At 39.9% G+C, this 24317-nt stretch overlaps 1 protein-coding gene across 1 annotated transcript in view; it reads left to right on the top strand.

Moving 5' to 3' along the window:
- EP400 (E1A binding protein p400) overlaps positions 1–24317 on the top strand; it is a 117330-nt gene that overhangs the window by 88700 nt on the left and 4313 nt on the right. Inside the window, exons 33-52 of the mRNA XM_036753586.1 lie at positions 2603–2761; positions 2976–3059; positions 3571–3702; positions 4257–4301; positions 4389–4542; positions 5010–5251; positions 5415–5588; positions 8435–8571; positions 8750–8806; positions 9311–9389; positions 9548–9832; positions 13535–13580; positions 13663–13772; positions 15632–15836; positions 15964–16169; positions 19076–19288; positions 21609–21804; positions 22542–22666; positions 23475–23621; positions 23942–24019. Of these exons, the coding sequence (XP_036609481.1) occupies positions 2603–2761; positions 2976–3059; positions 3571–3702; positions 4257–4301; positions 4389–4542; positions 5010–5251; positions 5415–5588; positions 8435–8571; positions 8750–8806; positions 9311–9389; positions 9548–9832; positions 13535–13580; positions 13663–13772; positions 15632–15836; positions 15964–16169; positions 19076–19288; positions 21609–21804; positions 22542–22666; positions 23475–23621; positions 23942–24019 (2874 nt within the window). The remainder of the gene's footprint in view (positions 1–2602; positions 2762–2975; positions 3060–3570; positions 3703–4256; positions 4302–4388; positions 4543–5009; positions 5252–5414; positions 5589–8434; positions 8572–8749; positions 8807–9310; positions 9390–9547; positions 9833–13534; positions 13581–13662; positions 13773–15631; positions 15837–15963; positions 16170–19075; positions 19289–21608; positions 21805–22541; positions 22667–23474; positions 23622–23941; positions 24020–24317) is intronic.

Raw genomic sequence — 24317 nt, forward strand, 5'->3', positions numbered from 1 at the left:
GACTTCTAAAGAATCTTGTTTACCTACTCCTGAGTTGATGTCCGAAATGAATTTCCCCCCTAAATTTCTACTTGTTAACATCCTTCCTTGTCTTCAAGACCCAAGAGTGTTGTTCTTCAAGTGTTGCCCCTCTATGAAGATTTTTTTAAATCCCTTAAATTTCTAATAGCCCCTTGTCTGGGCCTTTCCTTTGTACTTACTGCATAGCGGTTTGTACCTTATGTTTATACTTGTCCCTGTTAGATTGCAAATTGTTGAAGAGAGCATTTGTAACTTAACTTTATTCCTTGTCATCTAGTACAGTGTCCTGCACGTATTAGATACTTAACAGATGTTTAATTGAACTGTTTAATTCTGAGCCTTACTGTCATCACCTCCTTTTCCATGATTTCATTTTCTTTCAAATGTATAAAATTTTCCCCATTTTGAAATAAAAAAACCCAAAACTTCTTTTGACCCTGCTCACTACTTTGGCAATTCATATTTTTATTTCCTTTTCCTGGCAAAATTATAGCATATATGGTCAATATCAGCTGTTTCTATTTCTTTGTGATTGTTCTTGACCCCCTGAAATCTGACTTGTGACCTTATATTACAAAAACTAAACTCCTAAAAGTCATTTCTATTCTCCTTCATAAATCCAATGGCCTTTTCTCAGTCTGTTCTATCCTTAAGGTACTTGATCTAATTTGTCTCTTGGTCTTTGCTTCTGTGATGCTACACTCCTATGGTTTTTTGCTTACCTTGATATCACTACTTTCCAGGTAGGGACTATGGACATCCCCCAGGCTTTTGAGAGTTGGAAAGGATCTCATTGGCATATAGTATAGCCCATAGGTGAAAGAAATTTCTCTTATATATGATGTGATCCTCCAGCTTTTGCCACAAAGAAGTGGAACCCATCTCTTCTCAAGGCAGTCCGTTCCACTTTGGTGAACCTCTGCTTGTTGGGACTTCCATACATTGTGTCTGCCCTCTGGGGCCAAAGAGGAAAAAATTTAATCCCTTCTCCTTGGGATACGTACTTCACATAAAGATTCACATGCTTAAAGATAGCTATCAGATCCCTCCCTGAGTCTTCTTTTCCCCAGGCTAACTAACTGATCTTCTTTTGTAATGTACTCAAGGGCCTTCCCTCTGCAGGTTGTCCTCCTTTGTTCATGCTTCAGCTTTGCAAGTCTTGCTTATTTCTGGTGAAGTCTGGTCTAATGAGGTCAAAGGACAAGAGGACTCTAAAGTTATGCCTCTCTTCCTACAGCCTAACATCTCTTTAGCTTTTTTGGCTCTTTATAGATTGTTTACCACAATGAACTCAGTGCACATCTAGAATGTTGGAGCTAGAGCAGAACCTTCAAGATCGATGAAAAAAACCTCATTTTATAGTTTAGTAATCATAGATGCAGACATCGGGCAGGACTTGCCCCCAAATCCTATAGCTAGGGCAGAACCGAAACTGGAAACTGGATCTCCTTATTCCTTATCCACTTCTTTTCCCTTCTTTTGTTTTTATTGTTGTTGTTGAGTCGTGTCTTACTCTTTGTGACCCCATACTGATTGCCCCATCTGTTCTTCCTTTGAAGCATTCGTTTCTTTACTTTCTTCTTCATTCCCAGGGTTCTCTACTTACTTCAGGGACTCATCACCTCATGCTTAGGTAGCTGCAGTATTTTGTCATGCTCTCTCTACTTTTTTGCCTTTAACTCCTTCAAGTTATCTTTCAAACCACTGCCATAGCAATCTCTCCAAGGTAGGGGTTTCATTTTGTGGCTCCTTGGGAATCCCTCACCTGCTTTACTGAAAGAAGCCATAAGGCTGGTTAGACTCATACTCTGACACTTACTGCCGATTTGCTCCAAGCAGCTCCTGTAACCTTTAGTGTCTCTCAAGTTGCCCATAGTTCTGTATCCTGGTGTGCTGTCTAAACCCTTTAGTCTGTCCAGAGAAGCTGTTGGGTATATAGAAGACACTGGCCTGGGCTCCAGGCCTGGTTGTGCTGCCCCTATGACCTAGGGCCTGCCATTTCTCTTCTCTGGGCCTCTGGCTTCTTTATTTATAGAATGGAAAGTTTGTAGTGGATGGCTTCTGGAGTACCTTCTAGTTTGAAGTCTATAATCCTGTGATATGTTTTCCCATTGTCCTCAGAACATTCTATGTTCATTCCTAACTCAAAGTCTTTCCTTCATACCCTTCTTGTCCTGTCCACCTGTCTGTGTCTTACCCACAGCTGTTTTGAGCTGTGAGCCCAGTTTGTCAAGTATATTATTAAATGTTCTTTTGTAATGGGTGGGAGAATGAGCTAGGTGACTTCTAAGTCCTGTCTGGATCATTCTTTTTAGGTAAACCCTTTTACTTTCTCATCAGAATGTTTTCTATATATATCTCCTTTCTCCCTAAGTAGACTGTAAGAAATAGTTGTAAACTTTTCCACAATGCTACATGGATAAATACTTATTCAGTTGAAGTGTCAGTGATCTTGTGGGGTGGGGATGGGGGAATGTGATTTTTATAATGTGCCCAGTTGAATAAACATTTTAGAAATCTTTTCTTTTTATGATTCTTTTAAAAATACCTAAAATTTTACTTGAAAATGTGTTTTCTCAAGGCTCTTAAGAGTATTGAATATTTGGAGGATGACACTCCAAAATATGAAGAAACAACAGTGTCTGAAACAAGTGCTGATATTCTGTCATCAGAATTAGATGATCCAAGAGTTAATGAAGAACCTTCACAGTTAGAAGAATTAGCTGACTTTATGGAACAGGTGCAGTAATTTTAAAAATTCATTTTTAAACCTTTTCATTTTTAAGATTTAAATTCAATGTGGGTAGCAACAGTATTGATTCCCACATGGAATGCTTCAAATTTCTTTGGGACATGTAGTATGATTCATTATTTAAAATGTTGGGCTGAGAGAGAGTCTTGGATTCTATTAGCTTCCTACTAATGATCTTTGAAAAATGTGTATTTTGAAACAGCTCACACCAATTGAGAAGTATGCTTTGAATTATCTTGAATTATTCCATGCTTCCATTGATCAGGAAAAACCAAGAGGCATTGAGGTAAGAGAATAGTTTTATGCATCTGAGTTTAAAATGGATATGACCTACATGCAGTTTCAAAACAGTCACACCACGAGAACTATTTGAGAAACAGTAACATAGTAACTTATAAGTACTTAGCTGTTTACAGTTTACAGTGCACTTTCCTTTATACCAAGCCTCTGAAATGAGGAAACTTGGGCTCTTTGCCTTGCATCATGCAGATAGATAATGAATGTAATTGCTAATAGACTTGGAGAAGCTTATGTACGCAGAGGGGTAGATTTGTATATAACTTTTGTATTGGAGAGAGATTGTGTTCAATAATGGAATGCATTCTAGATTACAAGTCATAAATAAGTGTTAGCATCAGTGTAAAAGAAGGTGGTCTGGTAAAAGTTGTGAAAAGAAGAGAAAAAGAAAGAAGAAATTAGAAATGAAGGTGGTAGCATATAATAGAATTTGTGCTTACGATTTTATGTTGCTAGACAAGATTTTTAGAAGTGTTTTTTCTGATGAATCCTGTTCCTAGGAGGTAGCAATAGCTTCAAAGGAGTGGGAATCCAATAATATGAAACGACTTAAAGAGAGGGATGCCATAGTACTCTTAGAAGAGGAGGAGGAAGAATTACTGACGTACACCAGAGAAGATGCCTACAACATGGTAATGTCAGGGTACCTCTCAAACCCCAAGGAAGAAACTGTTTGGGCATCGTTGTTGGAGGTGCTTGTAATTGCATACATGGCTGCACATATTTTTAATATTAAAAACTATTATCAAGTGTAAGTTAGTATCAAGAAACATATCTTCCATGAAAATGTATAACTGACCCATTTTTTATTAAAAACACAGCCTTCTGGGGTGAGGCTTTTTGTAAAATCTTACTAATCATTAGGAAACAGTATATATCTTCTCCAGTATACTGTATTTATTTTAGATGCAGCAATTAAAATCCTTTATCTTGTTCTTAGACAGAATGCTGCATGTTCAGTGATCTCTTAAATCAGGGCTGTCCAAAATGGGCTAGCCTGCAGTGCGATTTATGCGGCCTGCCTACAAGCATAGAAATTTACATAAATGCTTTAGTAAATGAAGCTGAGCTACTGCAGAGCTCTCACTAAAATGGCAAATCAAAATATATTCCCTGTTGTTTCAATAAAAACCTATGGTTGGACAGCCCTGTCTTAAATCCTTAATATTCCCCATTTCTCCTACAGGAATATGTTTATGAAGATACTGATGGGCAGACAGAAATTATGCCAGTGAGTCACTTCATTTAATTTCATTTCACTGTCAAGCAGATTTCACGTTATATGACAAATGTAATAGAAAATATTTTCTTTGTACAGCTTTGGACTCCTCCTACTCCTCCTCAGGATGACAATGACATCTATATTGACTCAGTCATGTGTCTGATGTATGAGAACACACCTATCCCTGAGTCTAAGCTGCCTCCAGTTTATGTGCGGAAGGAGCGTAAGCGACACAAGACAGATCCCTCTGGTAAATGGGGCCATGATGATTCTTAGGTGGACTTACTGACATTATGTGTTTGTTGGTCTGGGCAATTTGTGTATCTAGTCTCATGAGAGTGAAATATCACTTTCTATTTGAGAGACCTAGTTACTTGGCTCATGAAGCTTATGAAAGGAAGCTAGTAGTGGTATTCAATTATTTTTACTTGTCTTATCTCTTTTGTTTTAGCTAGATTTGAGTTAAAAATGAAAATGAAACTTACTAAAACTCTTCAATTGTGATTTACAAGGGATGTGAGTTCATATGCCTTTTTGCACTAGGGGGAGGGGACACACTAGTTTATTGATAACAGTTCACATTTTATGGGGTCTGATTAGCACAGCATTTTGTAGACACTGTCTCTTTGCCCAGTATATACCATTTCCTTTGCTCATTGTGATCACTTTCACCAGTGTTTCGTTATCTTCTTGCTAAAGAAGGTGTCTCTTCCTTAGCTGTCGGTCGGAAGAAGAAGCAGCGGCACGGGGAGGCTGTCATTCCTCCTCGATCTCTCTTTGACCGAGCGACTCCGGGGATGTTGAAGATGCGGCGAGAGGGCAAAGAGCAGAAGAAGAACATTCTGTTGAAGCAACAGACCCAGTTTGCCAAACCTTTGCCAACTTTTGTCAAACCAACAGCAGAGTCTGGGCAGGACAACCCAGAGTGGCTCATTAGTGAAGACTGGGCATTGCTGCAGGTAAGAGAAGCCTTGCCATGATTCTTTGAGTCTTCCTCTCCCTGCTCTTGTGCTGTTGGAAGCTTCTGTGTTCTTTTGTAGCAAGTCTTCCTTAGACACAGAAAAATAAATTAATTCGTACTTTTGTTGACATATTTTAATCTGAAATCTCTTCTCTCTTTAGGCTGTAAAGCAGCTGCTTGAGCTTCCTTTAAATCTCACTGTTGTGTCACCAGCACACACACCTAATTGGGATCTTGTTAGTGATGTTGTTAATTCCTGCAGCCGAGTTTATCGATCTTCGAAACAGTGCCGGAACCGCTATGAAAACGTCATCATTCCGAGAGAAGAGGGAAAGGTGAGTTTAAGCTCAGGGATGCTTTTCTGGAAACTAGATACAGAAGGATGGTAACTTAGAATTTTTATTGCTAAATCAAATGATTTTTATCAAGCCACTGTAAAATCTGTCATTTGAAGCAAACCTTTATACCCAGCAGCAAAATTCTATTGTGAAATTGTTATCGGTGAAGTCACTTTATTATTCTATCATCATTACTTTCTTTTTAACAGAGTAGTGGGTTAAGAACAGAAAAATGGCTCCTTTATACTAATCATCAGTTTGGTTGCAGAAGAGATTATGGAGCTAGTTTTATCCAAATTGTTTTGTCATTAAACCCCTCCCTCAATCTCTTGGCGTGTTACGGTGGTTTCAGGGGGACTGAGTTGCATATTGATTGTTTCAAGTTTAAGAAAGAATGTAGAAAATTACGGTATTTACAGTACATTTACAATGTAGCCAATTGTTTAGTAACTTTTGTTGAAAAAAAAAAGATGCAACACACTAGAATGGGTGTGCTAGCTCAGAAAGGAAGAGGAACTGTTTTTTTCCCTTCTAGAGTGAAAGAACACTCATGTCTCCACTTTGCAATGTTTTTCTTCTTGGGCCCTCTTTGGTTATCTCTTTCTGTTTTTTCATCTTTCTTTCCTCATGCAACTAGCACTGCTTGATTCTCTATGGGAGAATCTCAAAACTATATAGTACTGGAAGGCATCTGGCTTTAGTCCATGTCAGTAAAATACATCTGTTGAGTGTAGTGGTCTTTCTCTATATCATGCCCTATTTGTTGGTAATGTAGCCTATTGAGTGACGGGATTTATCTGAACAGAATTTACAAATAGGCAATAGGATCTACATCTACTTTAACCAGATTCTTAGATTCCTGTTAGAGCATGAACACATGATTATATCTTTCCATCAGTAACAGAATACAAAGTCAGGCATTTTTAGGGAGTCCTCCAAAATTTTATTTGATAAATTAATATTTTGGGGGATAAATTTAGAATCTTTTATTTATTTGAGAAAATTACCTACTTTCCGTATGAATCATTTTTTTCACTGAAACATTTTAATCTCAAAATGAAGCATTTGTTTGCTTCAAACAAAACAAGCTTTCTTCATAGTAGCATTATGAGGTACCTTCATAAAAGAGACTTCCTGAAATGCCTTATGTCTGTGTGTTTTGGAAGCATTAATGGTAATTAGCCATAGCTTTAATATGGAAAAAAATAAAGCTAAAATGTTTTCTTCTCTTATAGCTGATTTATGAAGCTAATCCAAAGAAAAAGGCAAAAAATATTTATAAGGTATGAAGGTGATATTCTGAATAAATTGGAAAACCTTGTTTTAGTGCTGATGCAAAGAAGCACACGTAAGAAGACAGACTCAGAATTCCTTTAATAGTTCACAAAAGTTGGACCATTCAGAATTTGCTACAGTGCCTTTCATTCCTAGAGCTAAAGGATTTGCTTGTGGGCATTAGAGAACAAATAGTAGCCCACTTAACACCAGCAGGAGACTTCCTACAGCTCCTACCATGGTTATTCCATCCTAGTTCAGAATAGTCATGAGAATCAGACTTGGGAGAATCAGGTCGCAGGTCCCTAGTGTGCCAGAATAGAGCCTGATGGCACCAAGGAGGCAAAGTAGAATTCTCACTCCCTCAAAGCCAAAACAGTTCACGCCAACAGGAATTCCCCTACCACTCAGTCTTCCTTAACTTTGACTTTAACATAATTTAATTATCTGGTATTGTGTGATGTTCTCAGTGGTTTTTTTTCTCCACTTTTCTTTTCTCACTGTCTTTCTCTGCTGAATTTTGTGTTTTGAAAATGACGCATATATGGGAATATAGAATGGTTACGTTATCTTGTGATATCTTAATCTTGCATGTATGATTTCTGGTTCTAAATTTTCTTGGACATTACCCTCCTTAGTTAAAGGTATTCACTTAAGAATAAACTAGCTTGGGGCAGCTAGGTGATGCAGTGAGTAGAGCACCGGCCTTGCAGTCAGGAGGACCTGAATTCAAATCCAGTCTCAGGCACTTGACACACTTACTAGCTGTGTGATCTTGGGCAAGTCACTTAACCCCAGTTGCCCTGTCTTCCGCCCTCTAAAAAAACAGAATAAGAATAAACTAGCTGCTTATATCTATATCTCCTTGTGTACATACACATTCTTATAGGCAATATAGGAATCCCGGGTTCTCTCCATCTGGGATGGGTTTCATTGCCATTGTGTTTATGTTGAGAATTTGTAGAAGCAGCACTGTGAAATGGAGAGGGCCCTGGACTGGAAATTGGGAGATCTGGTTTTGAGTCTTGGCTTTGTCACTAATTTGCTTTGTGCTTTTAGACAACTCATTTCTCTCCTCTGGGACTCTCTTCCCTCATCTGTAAAGTGAGAGGGTAGGAATAAAATGAATACCATGTCTCTTCCAGCTCTAATATTTTGCACTTTTAAGATTTCTTGGGAGTATGAACTTGTTATTTAAAGAGAACTTTATTTTTCCAGAGTTTGGAACAAGGGAAAATTTATCTAACATGGTAACTCAAACCTTTTCCTAAGGTGGTGCTTTCATTCATCATTGAAAGTTTGTCATTCCAACATTCTTCTTAATGTATGAAGGAAACCTATTTCCCCCACTGAGTTTCATGGCACATAAATTTGGACACTTCAACAAGTTTGTACTAACATAAATATTTGATAGGAGTAAGGGAAGTTTATATGTATTTAATCTTGGAAAGTTTAACTTGTATGTCCATTAGCTTCCAAATAAGCAAACCCTATTCTTGACACATGGGGTAATTCTAGCTTCTTGTTGATATTTTAATTTTGATTGGTTCTCATCTCATTGGTTTCAGAGCAAAAACAACCGTCCTCTTCGTACAAGCCAGATCTATGCCCAAGATGAAAATGCTACCCACACTCAGCTGTACACAAATCATTTTGATTTAATGAAAATGACTGCCGGCAAGAGAAGCCCCCCAATCAAGCCTCTGTATGTTTTTCGAATGCTCATTTTCTGTTAATTTTGCTTGAGGTGTGAGTACAGTGTCTTGTGGTAAATCTTTTTGTATGTAGTGAGTTTGAACATCTCCCTTTCCATCTGGTAGACTTTGGTTTGGAAAAGTTTTATGCTTTCAACATTTCTCTCCTCTCCATTCTGTCCACTTCAGACTCGGCATGAATCCTTTCCAGAAGAACCCAAAGCATGCTTCAGTGCTAGCAGAGAGGTAAGTGGCTGTGCATTTTTGTCCTGGCTCGTTTGAACCTCGATTCCCTCTGAGGCCTTACGGTAGTCATGGCTGGCTTTTGCCTTGGCTTTCCTGTTTGGGTCCCTAGAAATCTGTGAAGGATGTACTGGAAAGGCTGGAGGTAGAGAGACCAATTATGAGTCTATTGTAGTAGTTCAGGTGAGAGTTGATGAGAGTCTGAATTTGGGGTGGCCATATAAGTGGAGAGAAGGGGACAGAACTATATTTTTGGTTCTGATCTGGCTTCTGAGCCGAAGTCCTAAACTGCATTGCTAAAGACTCATGTGTCCATGGAGACTGAACAGTTAATGGCCAGCAACTTGGTAAATAAAGGATTTTAGCTGACAAGAAGGTCCTAGGAGAATAAAAGCACCTGAAGGCAGGGCAGGGACTGTTTTATTTTTGTCCTAGTATGTGCAGCACTCAACATAGTCGCAGGGCATGTATGCTTAGTAAATCCCACATTTTTCCATCTTCTTTCAGTGGAATCAACTACGACAAACCCCTGCCTCCAATTCAGGTTGCATCTCTGCGTGCTGAGAGAATTGCAAAAGAGAAAAAGGTATGCAACTACATTTTAGTTAGACTGAATATGTATAGTCTAAAATTGGAGAAAAAAGGCTGTGCTTGTCAATGTGTGTTCCAGGACAAGAACCCCAGGGAATTGTGTTTGTAGTTGGGATCTCTCTTGTATCTCTTTTTAACCTGTTGCTTTTTTAGGCTTTGGCTGAGCAGCAGAGGGCCCAGCAGCAGACGGGCACCCAGCCCCCCCAGCAGCAGCAACAGCCTGGGCAGCAGGGAACAGCTGGGCAGCAGGCAGGCCAGACCCAGCCTCAGGTCCAGCCTCCTGGAGTCCAGCAGCAGCAGCAGCAGCAACAGCAGCAGCAGCAGCAGCAGCAGCAACAGCAGCAGCAGCAGCAGCAGCAACAGCAGCAGCAACAGCAGCAGCAGCAGCAGACAAAGGTGCAGACTACAATTACAACTGTGGCCAGCACGGCAGTATTGGTGAGAAGGGAGAAGTGTTTAAAAACAAAAAGAGACAAGATATGGTTCAAGCCAATTGACATGAACCAAAAAAGAAGCGATTCTTTTGTGAAGCTGTTTACATCCCGAAGCCTAGATCACAAAACAAAAAATAACTTTATTGTCTTAACCAAAATGAAAAAAATTGATAGTAACAATATAGGTAAGATAATACTGCATAGCATGGAGGAAATTTTTTTGGTAGAAGTCCACTTAATGTATTTTTTAAAATAGAAATTGATAATTGGCTTTGGATGACTTTTTTTCCAATGTCCTACTTAGCATTTTACTCACTGTTTAATGGGATTTTTTTTATGAAGTACATATCTAATATGGGAGTGATGAATGAACCAAGAATAGAGAGTATCTAACTGAAAAATATTTAAGTTATAGACTAACAGAGGGCTTTTGAATTTCAGAACCATTTTTCAGTTCTTCAGTTTAATTCCACAAACACTCAATAAGTCCCATGCATCAATCACCGTACTTAGAAGTGAGATTACAAAGATGGAGGTCCCTGCCTTCAAGGAGTTTCTCCTGGGGAGAAACAACATGTACCCAGATAATTCTTTACTATAGAGGGATACACATGTACACATATACATACATATATGTAAATAGGTTTTATGATATAGTTGACCTCAAAACCAGGAAGATATGGGCTTAACTGTTACTTCTGACGCAGGCTGTGTGACTTGTCTTCTCTGTGTTATAGATATCTCTATAGGACTATAAATTGCAGAGAATGTGCTAACCTTCATTGGTAGAGAGAATTTTTTCCCCTGGGGAGTTCCTTATAGCTGTAAAATCGTAGGGCTAGTCCTTTGGCTGGCCTGCTGCATATAATTCTGGCCATGGGATTTGGGAGTGAGAATGGAGAATTGGAAAATATTGTCAAAGATTGGTGCTTGAGTTGATCTTTGAAACTGAGGAGGTCTGAGAGGTAGAAGTGAGGACTGAGTGAAGGTACATCGAGGGAGATAAATGACCTTGATGAGGCAGATCAAGTAGGCCAGTTGAGTTAGAACATCAGATATATGAGGTGAAGAAATGTCATAGGGAGGAGACAGTTTGTAAAGGCCCTTAAATGCCAGAGAGAGACCTTTTTTATCCTAGGAGGAGGGAGCCTCTGGAACTTACTGAACAGGGGAGTGACAAGGTCAGACCTGTGCTTTAGGAATATTAATTTGTCAACTAGATGAAAGATGGATTGTAGAGAATAGAGACAGGGAGACCAACTAAGAGACTCTTGATGTGAGTCTGAATTTGGGGTGGTCATGTAAGCAGAGAGAAGGGGACAGAGCTCTATCTTTAGTCCTCAATATGTATTCCTAAAAAACTGCCTACTGGAAATCTCCACTTGGATGTTCCATATTTGGTATGACCAAAATAAAACTCAGCTTCCCCACCTCAAACTATCCTTTCCCCTTTTCTGACTTCTCTGTTTCTGTCAAGGATACCACCATTCCTCTAGTCACATTGGTTCACAGCTCCAGACTCATGCTCGACTCTTCCTTCTCATCTGCCCCCATCTCTGGTCTTGTTGATTCCAACTCTCCAACCCTCAAAGATAGAGACCCTCTCTTCTCCATGTCCACAGTCAGCATGGGGGTTCAGGCCCTTTACCTAGACCAGGGTTGTCCAACCTTAGGTTTTTATTGAAACAATAGACAGTATATTTTGATTTGCCATTTTAGTGAGCGTTCTGTGGTAGCTCAGCTTTGTTTACCTAAAGCATTTATGTAAATTTCTATGCTTGTAGGTGGGCTGCATAAATCGAACTTCGGGCTGCATTTTGGACAGCCCTGGCCTAGACCATTGTTGTGGTCTCCTCATCATTCTCCTTGCTTTTACTCTCTCCTTTCCCAAATAGGTATTTGTAAAGCTTAGCTTTGACCATACCCCTCCTGTTAAATAAGCTCTGGGGCCTGCCAGTTAGCCTGTGACAAAAGAGAATGTGGCCATTTAAAGTCTTAATCTACTGCCAACCTCTTTCTGTAGACATTCTTCCCTCTCCTATTTCTGCATCTTTTCATCATCTGTCTCCTTTGCCTAAAGTGTGTTGTCTTTAGTCCTCACCTGCATTGTAAAGAATCCCTGGCTTTTTTCTAAACAAGTCAGATGCCACCTTTCGTGTTCTGAATTGTTTGAGTTGTCTTCCTGGAGTGTGGTTGAATCTAGCATGCAGATTACTTTGGGTTTATATGCCTCTTGTTTAGGATGATGTGTGTGTGTGTGTGTGCTCGAGCGCTCGAGCAAGTATATGCATAGAAGTTTTTCTTCAGTAGAGTGATTTAAGGGCAGGGGCTTTTTCGGTTTCATCTTTGTATCAGTGGTGACTGGTACATAGTAGGTGATTAAAAAGTGCTTGTTGAGTTGGAGTGATGAATGAAAGAGTTGTTGTAAACATACCAAGGTAGGCAGTCTCCTGTCCTTTTCCTTTGATCTCTGTTCCTTTATGCAACCTGTGTCTCTAATATAAAAAAACCAAAGAGAGGCTCATTCTTTAGTCAAAACAGAGTCTGTTTTGAGTAACATTTTGCCTTGCACCCACCGGGTTGAATCTAATGGTCTTCTTTCCAAATTCGCACTTAGTAGTTCTATAAACCTGCTGCTTAGATCATCTGGGTAACCTGTTGGATGTAGTTCTTTAAATAAGGTTTTAAATTACACTGTATTTCTTGTGAACAATTACAGCTTTTCAGTATTAATCAAAATGAAGGTAAAGTATTGATCCTCTAAAGGTACTTGTGGCTTCTCTTGTAGCAAGTAAGACTCACTGAACTAGCAGCATGAGTTTCCTGTGTCCCAAAGATTTGAGTGGGGGCACAGTCAAAGTCAGGTTCCCAGAGTACAGGAATAATAGTGAGAAGTCCATAGACCATCCAAATGGTTTTTATGTAGTAGAATGTTATTATAATGAGTATTTGCTAGAGATTGCATTTCAGGTCTGGGGACAATCTACACTAAAGTCCAGTTTCTTTTCATTAAATCAGCATTTGAACTTCTAAGGGACGAATGCAGTGAAGAAAAGAGGGATATGTTGTGCATGTGTGTTTTTCGTTTTTAATCTCTTCAGTCCTTGAGTCTGTAGTTGTTTTAATGAACATTTTTCGCAGGCTTCTGGTAAAGATGATTAAAATGGAAAAAGAGTAGAGTAATGGAAACTTTATCTTATTCTCCCCCAATTCACTTGCATTTATACATAGCTCATAGATAACATTTATACAGTGACCATTATATTGACATGGAGTGAAGTAAATATTGTGTTATACAGGATTCTTCTAGAGCAAGAATTCTTAACCTAAGGTCCACAGACTCCATGGGTCCAAAGAGTCCATGGATAGATTTCAGGGAGTCCATGAACTTGGTTAGGAAGAAAATGACATCTTTTTCCCCCTACTATCTGATTCTGGGCAGAGGTCCATCCCTAGGCTTCCCTAGACTGACTGCCAGAGGAAGCCAGTTCACAAACCTGATTACCAAGTCCCATTCTATAGAGATTCACTGTTGTAAGCCATGCTCGAGCACCATCCTCATGAGTCACTAGCCAAATGTGGAAATAACTTTCTTATGACAAATGCATCTTACGGCATTTTATTTGTATTTGAGAAACTCACAATTTTTTTCAGCTACAAAATAATAACAATTTTAAAGTCACCTTGACTCTTCTTTCTAAAACAGGCTGGAACAATTAAAACATCAGCTACTGGGACAAGCATGCCAACCGGTAAGAAGACTAAGAAAGCTTTGACATAAGAAAGTATGTCCTTGTCTTACATATTTTCCTTAAACATATATTTTCTTTGCAGGTACAGTTAGCGGAAATGTTATAGTGAACACAATAGCTGGAGTCCCTGCTGCCACCTTTCAGTCCATTAACAAGCGTATTGCTTCGCCGGTTGTGCCTGGAAATTTAACAGTAAGTTAATCCGCAGTCTATTGATGGTATGATATTATTGAAGGCCTTTGGTTTTTCCCGTACCATATCAGCTAGCTGCTGGGTTAAGAAGTAGCCCTTGTGTCTTCTCCAGCACTGAATAAGAGAGCATTGAGCTCTACAAATACAGGAATGTTGGGAAGAAGTCTCCTGCTGGGTACCTTCTGGATAGGAATGGAAGTTATTGTTCCTTTCATTAATCACTGGGGTAATACAGTGGAAAGAAACTGGAACTACCTAGTCTAAGTTCTGGGCCTGGTCTGACCACTTACTGGAAAATCACTGACACTTTGTGAGCCTCAGTTTCTTCATCTCTAAATATGGAGCTAGTAAACTCTTTCTTTTCTCCCAAGCTAGCCATGAAAATCACATGAAGTAATGCAGAAATGGTGTAGTGCCTAACCACTATTAAGATAATCAAGAGTGACTTTTCTCTTAAAGTTATGTTGCTTGTTGTAGGAGGGAGAAGGGTCCTCTGGCATGTGAAGGCCATCAGGTTCTAGCCAGGACTGGTTAGAAACCTCTCTCCTCTTCCCTCCTTTTCATTCTCATTTCATCCATAGGCCAGTACATGTACAAACAGAAGTTTAAAAATCTCTGAATCTCTTGAGTCATAGGAAGAAGGGAAATGCCCCCAGTGCATTGACCAGCATATTATTTTGAGGTTTAATGAGAGGTTGGGAAGACAGCATTCTGAGAGGAAATGTTTGAGTTAGTACTTATTCGGAGGGAGATAAGATGAAGTTTCTAGGGAAGAGTGAAATTACTCTTTTCTACCAAGATAGTTTGATAGTCCCAAGCGTTTTCAAAGTATCTGTTAAAAAACAGCCCTTCCCATATATAACATATGCTAAAATTGCTTAGAATTGACGTAATCCAGCAGTCCGTCTTCTGATGAAGATGTTGTTTGTACTTAATTTTTCTCTTCTAAGATAATAAGATCCAGGTGAAGACAAGAGCTCCAGGAAAGAAGACTACCTTGCATACAATGGCACTTAATAGGTGTTTGTGGAATTGAACGGTATGGGCCAGGCTTGTGGCAACAGGAGCACTGTGAGGCCATGACCAGTGCTTTTGTAGACACCTAAGGGCTTCATTGCAAGGGGTGAGAGCCAGGGCAAGAAGCAAGGAAAAATTGGTCACATATTTCATCATACAGAAGACAGTTTTTTTTTTTTTTTTTTTTTGCAGTGGTGAAGGCAGGGCAATTGGGTTAAGTGACTTGCCCAAGGTCACACAGCTAATATGTGTGTCAAGTGTCTGAGGTCAGATTTGAACTCAGATCCTCCTGATTCCAGGGCTGGTGCTCTACTCACTGTGTCTCCTCAGAAGACAGTTCTTAATGTGTGAAAACACCAAATATTATTTAAGTAGTTATTATGTTAGGCAAGACGATAGATTCAGAGGATAGTCACAATTTCCTGATTCTCAGTGGAAAAAACAGAAGGTCCTCCAGGTGAAGACATAGAGGTAAGGTGAGTCTTATGTTGTCAGCTTGAGTGGTTCTCTTCTCAACATAGGAAATTAATTATTTCTGTAGTTGAGTTAGAGTTCTTTAATGAAGCATTATGTGATAGGGGAATACAGTCATCCATATTTTAAGTTGTTATATTGATAATACACTTTTAGTTCATCAGAAATTCCAGCTGTAAAATTGGAATATAGTTTGTTTATATTGACATAATATTTTTCTTTTTAAGAGCTCTGTCATTTATTTTTCTTCAGTCTTATTTTTTTAAATATTTCTTCTTTATTTTTTCCTTGAAAATTCCTTTTGAGCTTCAGAGTGCTTCCAGGTTGTCTGAGGTGAATTGATACCTGTGTCTTTCTGCTTTTTTTAGACCACAGGCAATGCTTCTCCTGCTCAGGTGGTTCATGCACAGCCTCGGACAGTTGCCACACCTGCAGCATCCACCGAGCTGGTCTCTCTAGCATCTACCCAGGGGGTGCGTGCTGTCACTTCTGTGACAGCCTCTGCTGTGGTGACCACCAACCTGACTCCTGTGCAGGCTCAGACCAGGTCTTTGGTGACTCAGGTGACTCAAGGTAAAAGCTTGATTCCACTTTCATTTTTTGGTAGTCGTACTATTAAAGTTCTTGTTATCTGCAGATGATGTGGAACATGGGGTAGGAAGGAAGATGCCACCCTTTAATGAAAGAAACATCTTTTCAGCCACAGGGGTTCAGCTTCCTGGCAAAGCCATCACCCCAGCCCATTTCCAGCTTCTCAGACAGCAGCAGCAGCAGCAGCAGCAGCAGCAACAGCAGCAGCAGCAGCAGCAGCAGCAGCAGCAGCAGGCAGCCCAGGTGCAAGTCCCACAGATCCAGGGCCAGGCCCAATCCCCTGCCCAAATGAAAGCTGTGGGGAAGCTAACACCGGTGAGAAGTGTGCTTCTGAGAACTAATGATGGGAAACTTTTTTTTAGGCATAACTAACATATAAGAACAGTGCAATGGGTTAAATCTCTGATGCCTGGATCATTCAGAATCTTTTCCTGCTTCATCAAAACTTAACATTGTTTATGTGGGTAAAGCCAGTTTGTGTTATCTTTTAATGAGAATGTTTTATATATAAATGCTTACTTTCTGCATCTTGTTTTTTTGTGGGACGTTATAGTACCTTACCATTAAACACCCTTCCTGACTCTGGAGCTCCTGGTTTTTTAGCTTCTTCTTTTCATTTGTACTTAACCTCACTGCCCTTTGCATACCCTGGTCCAGTTCATCTCCTTGGTCTTCGGCCCATTTCTTCCTTCTCTCGACATGAAAAAACCCTGTGTTTCTGCGTGTGTGTGTGTGTGTGTGTGTGTGTGTGTGTGTGTGTGTGAGAGAGAGAGAGAGAGAGAGAGAGAGAGAGAGAGAGAGATCAGGTTGTGAAATCCTAGGAGCTTCCAAGAATGGACAGAACTATAAAGAAGGAGGAGGTGTGTACTCTGAGTGACCTCCTCTTCCTTTTTCCTCTTGAGGCTCAATATCGTCATATTCTTGGCCTTCTCAGAATCCTACCCACAATTACCCAGTCTGTACACACATGCTTCCTGCCCACCCCACTCTTGATCCCTGCCTTTGATCCAATCCCCATCTTAAACCTTTTCCACCTCATCATCCCTATTAAGATCTTTTTTCATCAGATTTTCACATATAATAATGTATATTACTAGCTCTCCCAAAGGAACTTATATTTGAACATAGGGTAGTGCCTTAGTCAAAGCAGGGTATTCTTAAGGGAAGAATTTCAGAAATCATGTACAAACTGGTGAAAAAATATTTTTGGGGGGGCAGGGGGCTGGTCAGATGCTGTGATCATTCTTGAATATTATTTCAAAGTTTGACTTTTCTGAGCCAGAGCCCAGTAGGTTTTAGATACCTAGTTTTTCTGTCTTTTAAATTTTTTTTAGGTTTTATCACAAGAGAATGTACATATTCAGAACCATATACCAGAGAAAGGTCATCAATCATGAAGATAAGAGAGAAACACTCAAGTGTGGCCCTTTGATTCCAGACTTCACAGAACAAATCCCCTTAATAAAAGGATTTGTTCTGTAAAACTTGGACTTAGTCAGAAGGCTTCACCCGAGGACCTAGAAGGCCACATAGGGCTTTGAGGCCAAAGGTCCTCTATCCCCACGCCAAGCTTTGTAACTGTACCTTGAAGTAATGTCTCTGAGATGGACTCAGACTAGTCTAACTCTACAGCAGAGTTCTTAACCCTTGTAGTCCCATGGACTTCATTATCAACCAAGGAGTCATTCAATCAGTAAATATGTATTAATTGCCTCCCACTTGCCAGACACCATGCTAAGTTCTAGGGATACAAAGAGAGGCAAAAGACAGTCCTGTCCCACCTGTTCCCCTCTCACCATCACCCCAGCCCCGAAGCTCACAATCTAATGGGGTAGACAATATGTAAACAAATATGTGCAAAGGAAACTATATACAGGATAAACCAAAATAATTAATGCTGGGAAGAAACTAGAATTAAGAGGGATTGGGGAAGGCTTCCTTTAAAAAAATGGGATTTTAGTTAAGAAAACTAATGTAAGCCAGTAGGCAGAGATGGGGAGGGAGAGCATTCCAGATTTTGTTGTATTAAATGGCTCTTCCTCTTGTAGACATAAGAACTTTTCAGTTAAATAGTTTGAGATGCCATCTATTTTCACATCACTTCCATTTCACAATGTCTTTCCCCTTACCCTTCCTATCTGTAACAAAGAGTAAAAAAAGAGAAACCAGATAGTTCAGGAAGAGTGAACATTTCAGCCACGTGTGGCATTAAGTAGTATTTCACACTCGAAGCCCGCATCTTAGCTAAGAAGGTGAGAGGCTCTCTTCTCTTCCCTGGGGCCGAGGTTTGTCATCATCACTGCTCAGCGTCGGGATTATTCTGTTGTTGTCCTTCCCATTTACATTGTTCCTACTCCTTTTGTACATTGTTTTTCTGCTTCTGACGACTTCAGTTTGCATCATTTCATATAGGTTTTTCCATACTGGTCTTCATTTATCATAGCATTTTTCTTATAGTAACACAATATTCTTTTACTTTCATGTGCTATAACTTGTTTAGCCATTCCCCAGTGGCTGGGCATCTGCTTTGTTTCCAGTTCTTTGCAAATACAAAAAGTGCTGTTGTAAATACTTTGGTGTATATAGAGCCTATCTTTTTTATTATTGACCTCCTTTTGGTGGTAAGATCTCAGAATCACAGTATATGAACATTTTTTGTCACTTTCTTAGCATAGTAGCAAATTACTTTACAGAATAGTTGAACCACTTCAATAGTGAACAGGCTTAGATTTATTTGATGAAACTGCAATTTGTTAAATTAAAATTTTTGTGAGACCTACCGATTTCTTCTTGTTATGGACTTGCTAATCGATCAGAATCTGTTTTGTCATTTCATTATGTAAAGTTCAAACTCTACTTTCATGAATGTAAAGTTCATGATAGTCCCAGACTGCTCTCATTGCTGAGAGGCAATACATCTCAGTCTGAATTACAAATCCCAGGATGCCAATAAATTTCTCAAATCCATATTATATATGGAAGGCACTTTAAAAACCATAAAGCTGTGTGTGTGTGTGTGTGTGTGTGTGTGTGTGTGTGTGTGTGCGCGTGCGCGTGCGCGCACGCGTGTGCATATGTGTAATAGATGAGTTATTATTAATGATTGCATTCTCTTTAGGTATTAAGACTTAATTTATGCATGAGGGCATATCAGTTTATGATTTTTAAGAGAGTAAATTTTAAACATTTTGCATAATAACGGGCAGTTTATTTGTTCTTAGGAACACCTGATCAAAATGCAGAAACAGAAACTCCAGCTGCCTCCGCAGTCGGGACCTCAGCAGCAGGCCCAGCCAGGGGCCCAGCCACAGGCCACCCAAGTACAGGTACAGCAGCAGCCGCAGCAGACGCCACAGTTGGCAGCAGTTGCAGCCCCAAGGCCTGGAGCTCTTCTCACTGGCACGACGGTAGCCAACCTCCAAGTTGCTCGTCTGGTAAATTCTCATTTGATGTGGTTCATGTTGGGGAGACCAGCACATAGAACCAGGGCTTTGAAAGAATAGTTGACACAAGTTAAGGAGCTGTAGGATCGGATAAACCCTGAGGGAAGTGGAGGGGGGAGGATAAAAGGGGAATGGTTTGGGAAGGTTTGATAGAAGTGCTGAGATCTGAGGCCCATCTTGATATGACGCTGAAGAGATGATCACTGGCTGCAGTGGAGGGGGACACATGAAGGAAGAATGGCAGGTAAGGTTGGGGAGACCTCTAATACCAGGCCTAGGGTCTTGAACTGTAGCTAGTGTTGAATCTTTGAAGGTGTGGAAAAAATAATCTAGACCCTTTAGCTTTTCAGAGGCATTGTGTTAATACATAAGCATTTATTCTTGGGAGAAAAGTTTTACAGTTAGAATTCCCCTGCTAATCTTGATACTATTTTGTCCTAGACAACTTCCAGTTTACATTTTCTAGTAATACTGAAGTGATGAAATTCTGCATCAAAGTAAAAGAAATATACCGTGTTTAAGTTTACAGTTTTTGATTTACCACACAGAACAATAGAAGTGTTAACGTCCCCACACCTTTTGAAAAAATGTCTTCCTGAAACTAACTAACTTACTCTAACATTTCCTTTTTTCAATCTCATCAACTGTAAACAAACAAAGAATTTGGGACTGGACCTATGATTTCATTGACATAAGGAATTCCTAGATGAGGAAGTTGTCTACCATTGTAGGTCAGCATCTTCTCTGCAACCTGGAGTACTTGACTGTTGGCTAAAGCCAGCAGAAGTTAAGTGGCTTGCTTAGAGTCAGACAGCCAGTGTGTTCAGAGATGAGACTTGAATCTCAGTCTTCCTTCAAGGCTAGAAAGATATTCTCATTTTTAGTTTGGTCATCATCAAAAGTCAAACACATTCTAGTGACCTAGTCTTGGGGTCTTAAGATTCCCTCCCTGAAATTGATTGTTTTCTACCACCTCTATTGACCTATCTTTCCTCTCTTTCTTAGCTGGACTCCTAGAAAAAGCTGTCTTCGGTGCTTCCACTTCCTCTTCTCTTACCCATCCTTTGCAATCTGGAAATCACAACATTCTACCAAAACAGCTCCCTCCAGAGTTACCAATGATCTCTTAATCACCACATTTGAATGTCTTCTTGACATTTCTGCTGTATTTAACACGATTGACCACCATCTCATCCACTCTGGGTTTTTGTGACATGACTTTCTCTTGGTTTTCCTTACTGTCTGACTACTCCTTACTCTCTTTTGCTGACTTATTATTCATATCAGGTGCTTACATGTGGGGGTGGCCATCTTCTCTCTCTAGACACCGTTTCAGTGACCTTATCAACTCTTAGGACTTCATTTACCATCTCAGTACCTAGGTGACTCACTGATCTGTGTCTCCAGCTATAGCCTTATTCTCTCCCTTAAATTTCAGTCATTTCAAACTGAATGTCCCAGAGACATCTCAAACTCAACATACTTAAAATTAAACACATTCTTTTTCCCTTCCAAATACTCCTCTTCCAAACTTCCCTGCTGTTAAAAAGGGCCCCATCATTTTTCCAGTGTGCTACTGGTGTTATCCTCAACCCCTAACTCTACCTGCCTCCCCCCCCCCCCGGCCAAATCTAGTCAGTTAGCAGGTTAGCAGACCTTGCCGTTTCTGCTTCTACGACATCTTGGAGATCAGAAATAGATGTAAAGGAGAGAGAAATAAATCCACCACCGGATTCCGTCAGTCTTTCTTTTCTAACTTTTCTGATCAATCTCTTCCCTTTTGTACCTACGGTCACTACTGTAAAAGCTTGCTTTGACTCACATGGAGATTGTTGTGATGACTTACTTTATTGCCTCCCTGTATGCAGATACTCTGTTCCAGTCCATCTCGTGAATTGTTTCCATCTTAATGTTTTTATGCCCATTTCATTTTCCAAAACACAGCTTTTAACATATTATTTCTCAAGCCTTCAAAGTCTCACTACTGTCTGTTGATTAAGGTCCAAGATCCTTAGCCTGGCATTCAGGATTACTTAAAAATTTTAAGTCTCTGTGGCAGTTAAGTTTAAGTCTCTGTGTAGTTAAATTTTGATCCAGATTAATGTTGAAATGAGCTAATTTTGCTATAATCGTTTTCATATGTATTCAGGAAGCCAAGCTATTTGGTGGGATATGATAAGGAACTTAGACTTTTCCTGTATTATTTTCTGTCATTTGTATTTTTGGCTGGTTAACATTAGCCATAAAATATACACGAAAGTTAGAGAATTCTGTGTTTTTCCTAAATAATCTATTATTTCTTATTGTTTAGACTCGTGTTCCTACTTCCCAGTTACAAGCTCAAGGGCAGATCCAAGCTCAGACAACTCAGACTGCTCAAGTGGCTTTGGCAAAACCACCAGTTGTATCTGTGCCGGCAGCTGTTGTATCATCAGCTGGGGTCACAACACTTCCTATGAATGTTGCTGGGATTAGTGTTGCTATTGGACAGCCACAGAAAACAGCAGGTATTTCTCTGGAAATTCTCCCAACAGTGATTTTTGGGAAGTAGTCACTTCTCTAGTTTTCACTCAGTTGTTTTGTTGTTGGGAGTAGTTACCAAGTTTATAGGATATTGAAAAAAATATTTTTATTGGTTGTATTCTAGCAATGTGAACTTTTGAAACTTTAGTAAGTATAATTATTTATAATTATCTCATTTGAGAGGCAACGTAGCATAATGGATAGAGGACAGGTCTTGGGGTCTTTGTCAAAAGGGAGGACCTGGGTTCAGGTCCTCCCTTTTGACACATACTAGCTGTGTGATTCTGGGTAAATCACTTAACCTCTTTATGCCTCAGGCAGCTCCCTAAGACTTAAGTTATAGATGAGTTAGTGATCTGACTTGGTAGAAAGTATTTCTACATGTGGAGTTCCCTTCTCTGATGAAATAACAGGGCTGAATCAGGACCTAAAAAAACGCGTTGGGCCAGCAATCAGATAATTGGACGCAAGGAGACTGGAACTTTCAGGTTTCAAAAGTTATTTTAAAAATATAACTAAAAATATATGGACATATTTTGAGCTTAATTTTCTTGCGGTAGCTCTATAAATCTCTATCAAAAAGAATATCCCTCAACTCAGTTGTAGGCCTTAATGCTCGGGTTCTACAGGCTTCTTGTTGGGTAGCATCTAGGAAATAGAGATGTATTCATTAGGTTGGTCTAAGATTCTTTATCTTAACAGAGTGTTTGGTGATTTGTAGGACAAACCGTGGTTGCACAACCTGTTCATGTCCAGCAGCTTCTGAAGCTCAAGCAGCAAGCTGTTCAACAGCAGAAAGCCATCCAGCCCCAGGTGGCTCAAGGTCAAACTTCTGCGCCACAAAAGGTATTTTGACATATTAGGTTTAGTCCCCTTTGGTTCTCATCTAGAGCAGCGATTCTTAAACTATGGGCGAGGTTGTGAAAAATTTGGCAACAGAAAAAGGTTTCTGAACATGCAAAGACCAAAAATTAATTAAAAATCAAACGTAAATCCAAGGTCTTTCTGGCAACGCTTGTTGCATCACGCAACTTCCCTGCAGCCTTGGTTCTGAGCACAAAGCACATGCACTTTGCACTGCACATGCCATTGTGCCACGACATGCCAAAGAATGCTGCTGAAACACCCAAAGGGGTCACAAGTGGAAAAAGTTTAAGAAGCCCTGATCTAGAGAGCATTGGTTCTTCTCTCCTTTTCATTAATCATAGCATTCATACCTAGGGCTTCAACAAAAGGAGCTTGTTTTGAGTGTCATTCTCATGGATGGCTACTCCCCCCACCCCCCACCCCCACAAAAAAAGGAAAAAAACAGCAGTTCTTTTATTTTTTCCAAAACCTTTGGCAGGTCCGAAAAGCCTTTACGTATAGATCGGGCAGGCAGCAGGCTGCCTGTGGTCTTTTCTGGGGGTGGGGCAGGGCTCATCTCTAGACAAGATGTATGCTGATGACTTTTGTTTTGTCCACATGGACTAGAAGGGTTGTGATCTGAGACAGTGGAAAGAATTGCTTATGAAATCACAGATCCTCAAAATAAGAAGTAATCTAAAAATGACGTTCCCTTTAAAGCTAATTTTTAATTTAAATTGGCGTGTCTCTTTGTAGCTGGTAGGTAGAACTTAATTAGCATTATTCACAATCATGTCTGTCTTTCCAGATAACTGCTCAGCAGATAACCGCCCAAGGCCAGCAGCAGAAGGTAGCCTACGCCACCCAGCCCGCAATTAAAACCCAGTTTCTTACTACACCAATTTCCCAGGCTCAGAAATTAGCAGGCGCCCAGCAAGTGCAGACCCAGATACAAGTGAGTATTTATTAGCAGGCTTGGTGCAGTAGTTAATCTGTATCTCTGTTTTCCCATTAACTTTATGCGACTCTAGAGAGTAGTAATTTTGGATGTATGTACAATCTGCAAAACTAGGAAGTTTAGAATATAGTTCTTTTCAACTTTAAGTTATAGTGAAATAATGAACACTAGGTAAGGATTCAGATTGCAAGGAAATCTTATAAATTGGACCTTTTTGGTCCAGTTTGTGCAAAAATAATTGAGAATGAAGGAAAGGATTCTGGTTAGTGGATACAATGTACATGAATTTCTTGTAATCAGACTTTTTTATATTGAAGGTTGCAAAGCTTCCTCAAGTAGTCCAACAGCAAACAGCCGTGGCTAGTATTCAGCAGGTGGCCTCTGCTTCTCAGCAGGTAAGATCTGAAAACAGCTTGATGATACTGAGAACACAAGGCATTTTTTGGTGTGTATGTAGCTTTAGACTTACTTTCATTCCTTTTTATGAAGTCCAGAATAATCCGTGTTTTCCTACATGGTCATCTTTTTTGGCTCCTCATGAAAATGGAGTTTTAACTAAGAAAGGGCCCATGTTTTCCGTACTCAAATAGCTTGTTGACCTCACCAGTGTGGGTATTCTCTCTAGGGATGCAGATTGCCACCTATTTGTGCCTGCTCATTCTGTTCGCTCAGTGAGCAGATGGCCTTCCTTCC

The sequence above is a fragment of the Trichosurus vulpecula genome, chromosome 1 (genome assembly GCF_011100635.1).
Source record: "Trichosurus vulpecula isolate mTriVul1 chromosome 1, mTriVul1.pri, whole genome shotgun sequence".
In the NCBI taxonomy this organism is placed as follows: domain Eukaryota; kingdom Metazoa; phylum Chordata; class Mammalia; order Diprotodontia; family Phalangeridae; genus Trichosurus; species Trichosurus vulpecula.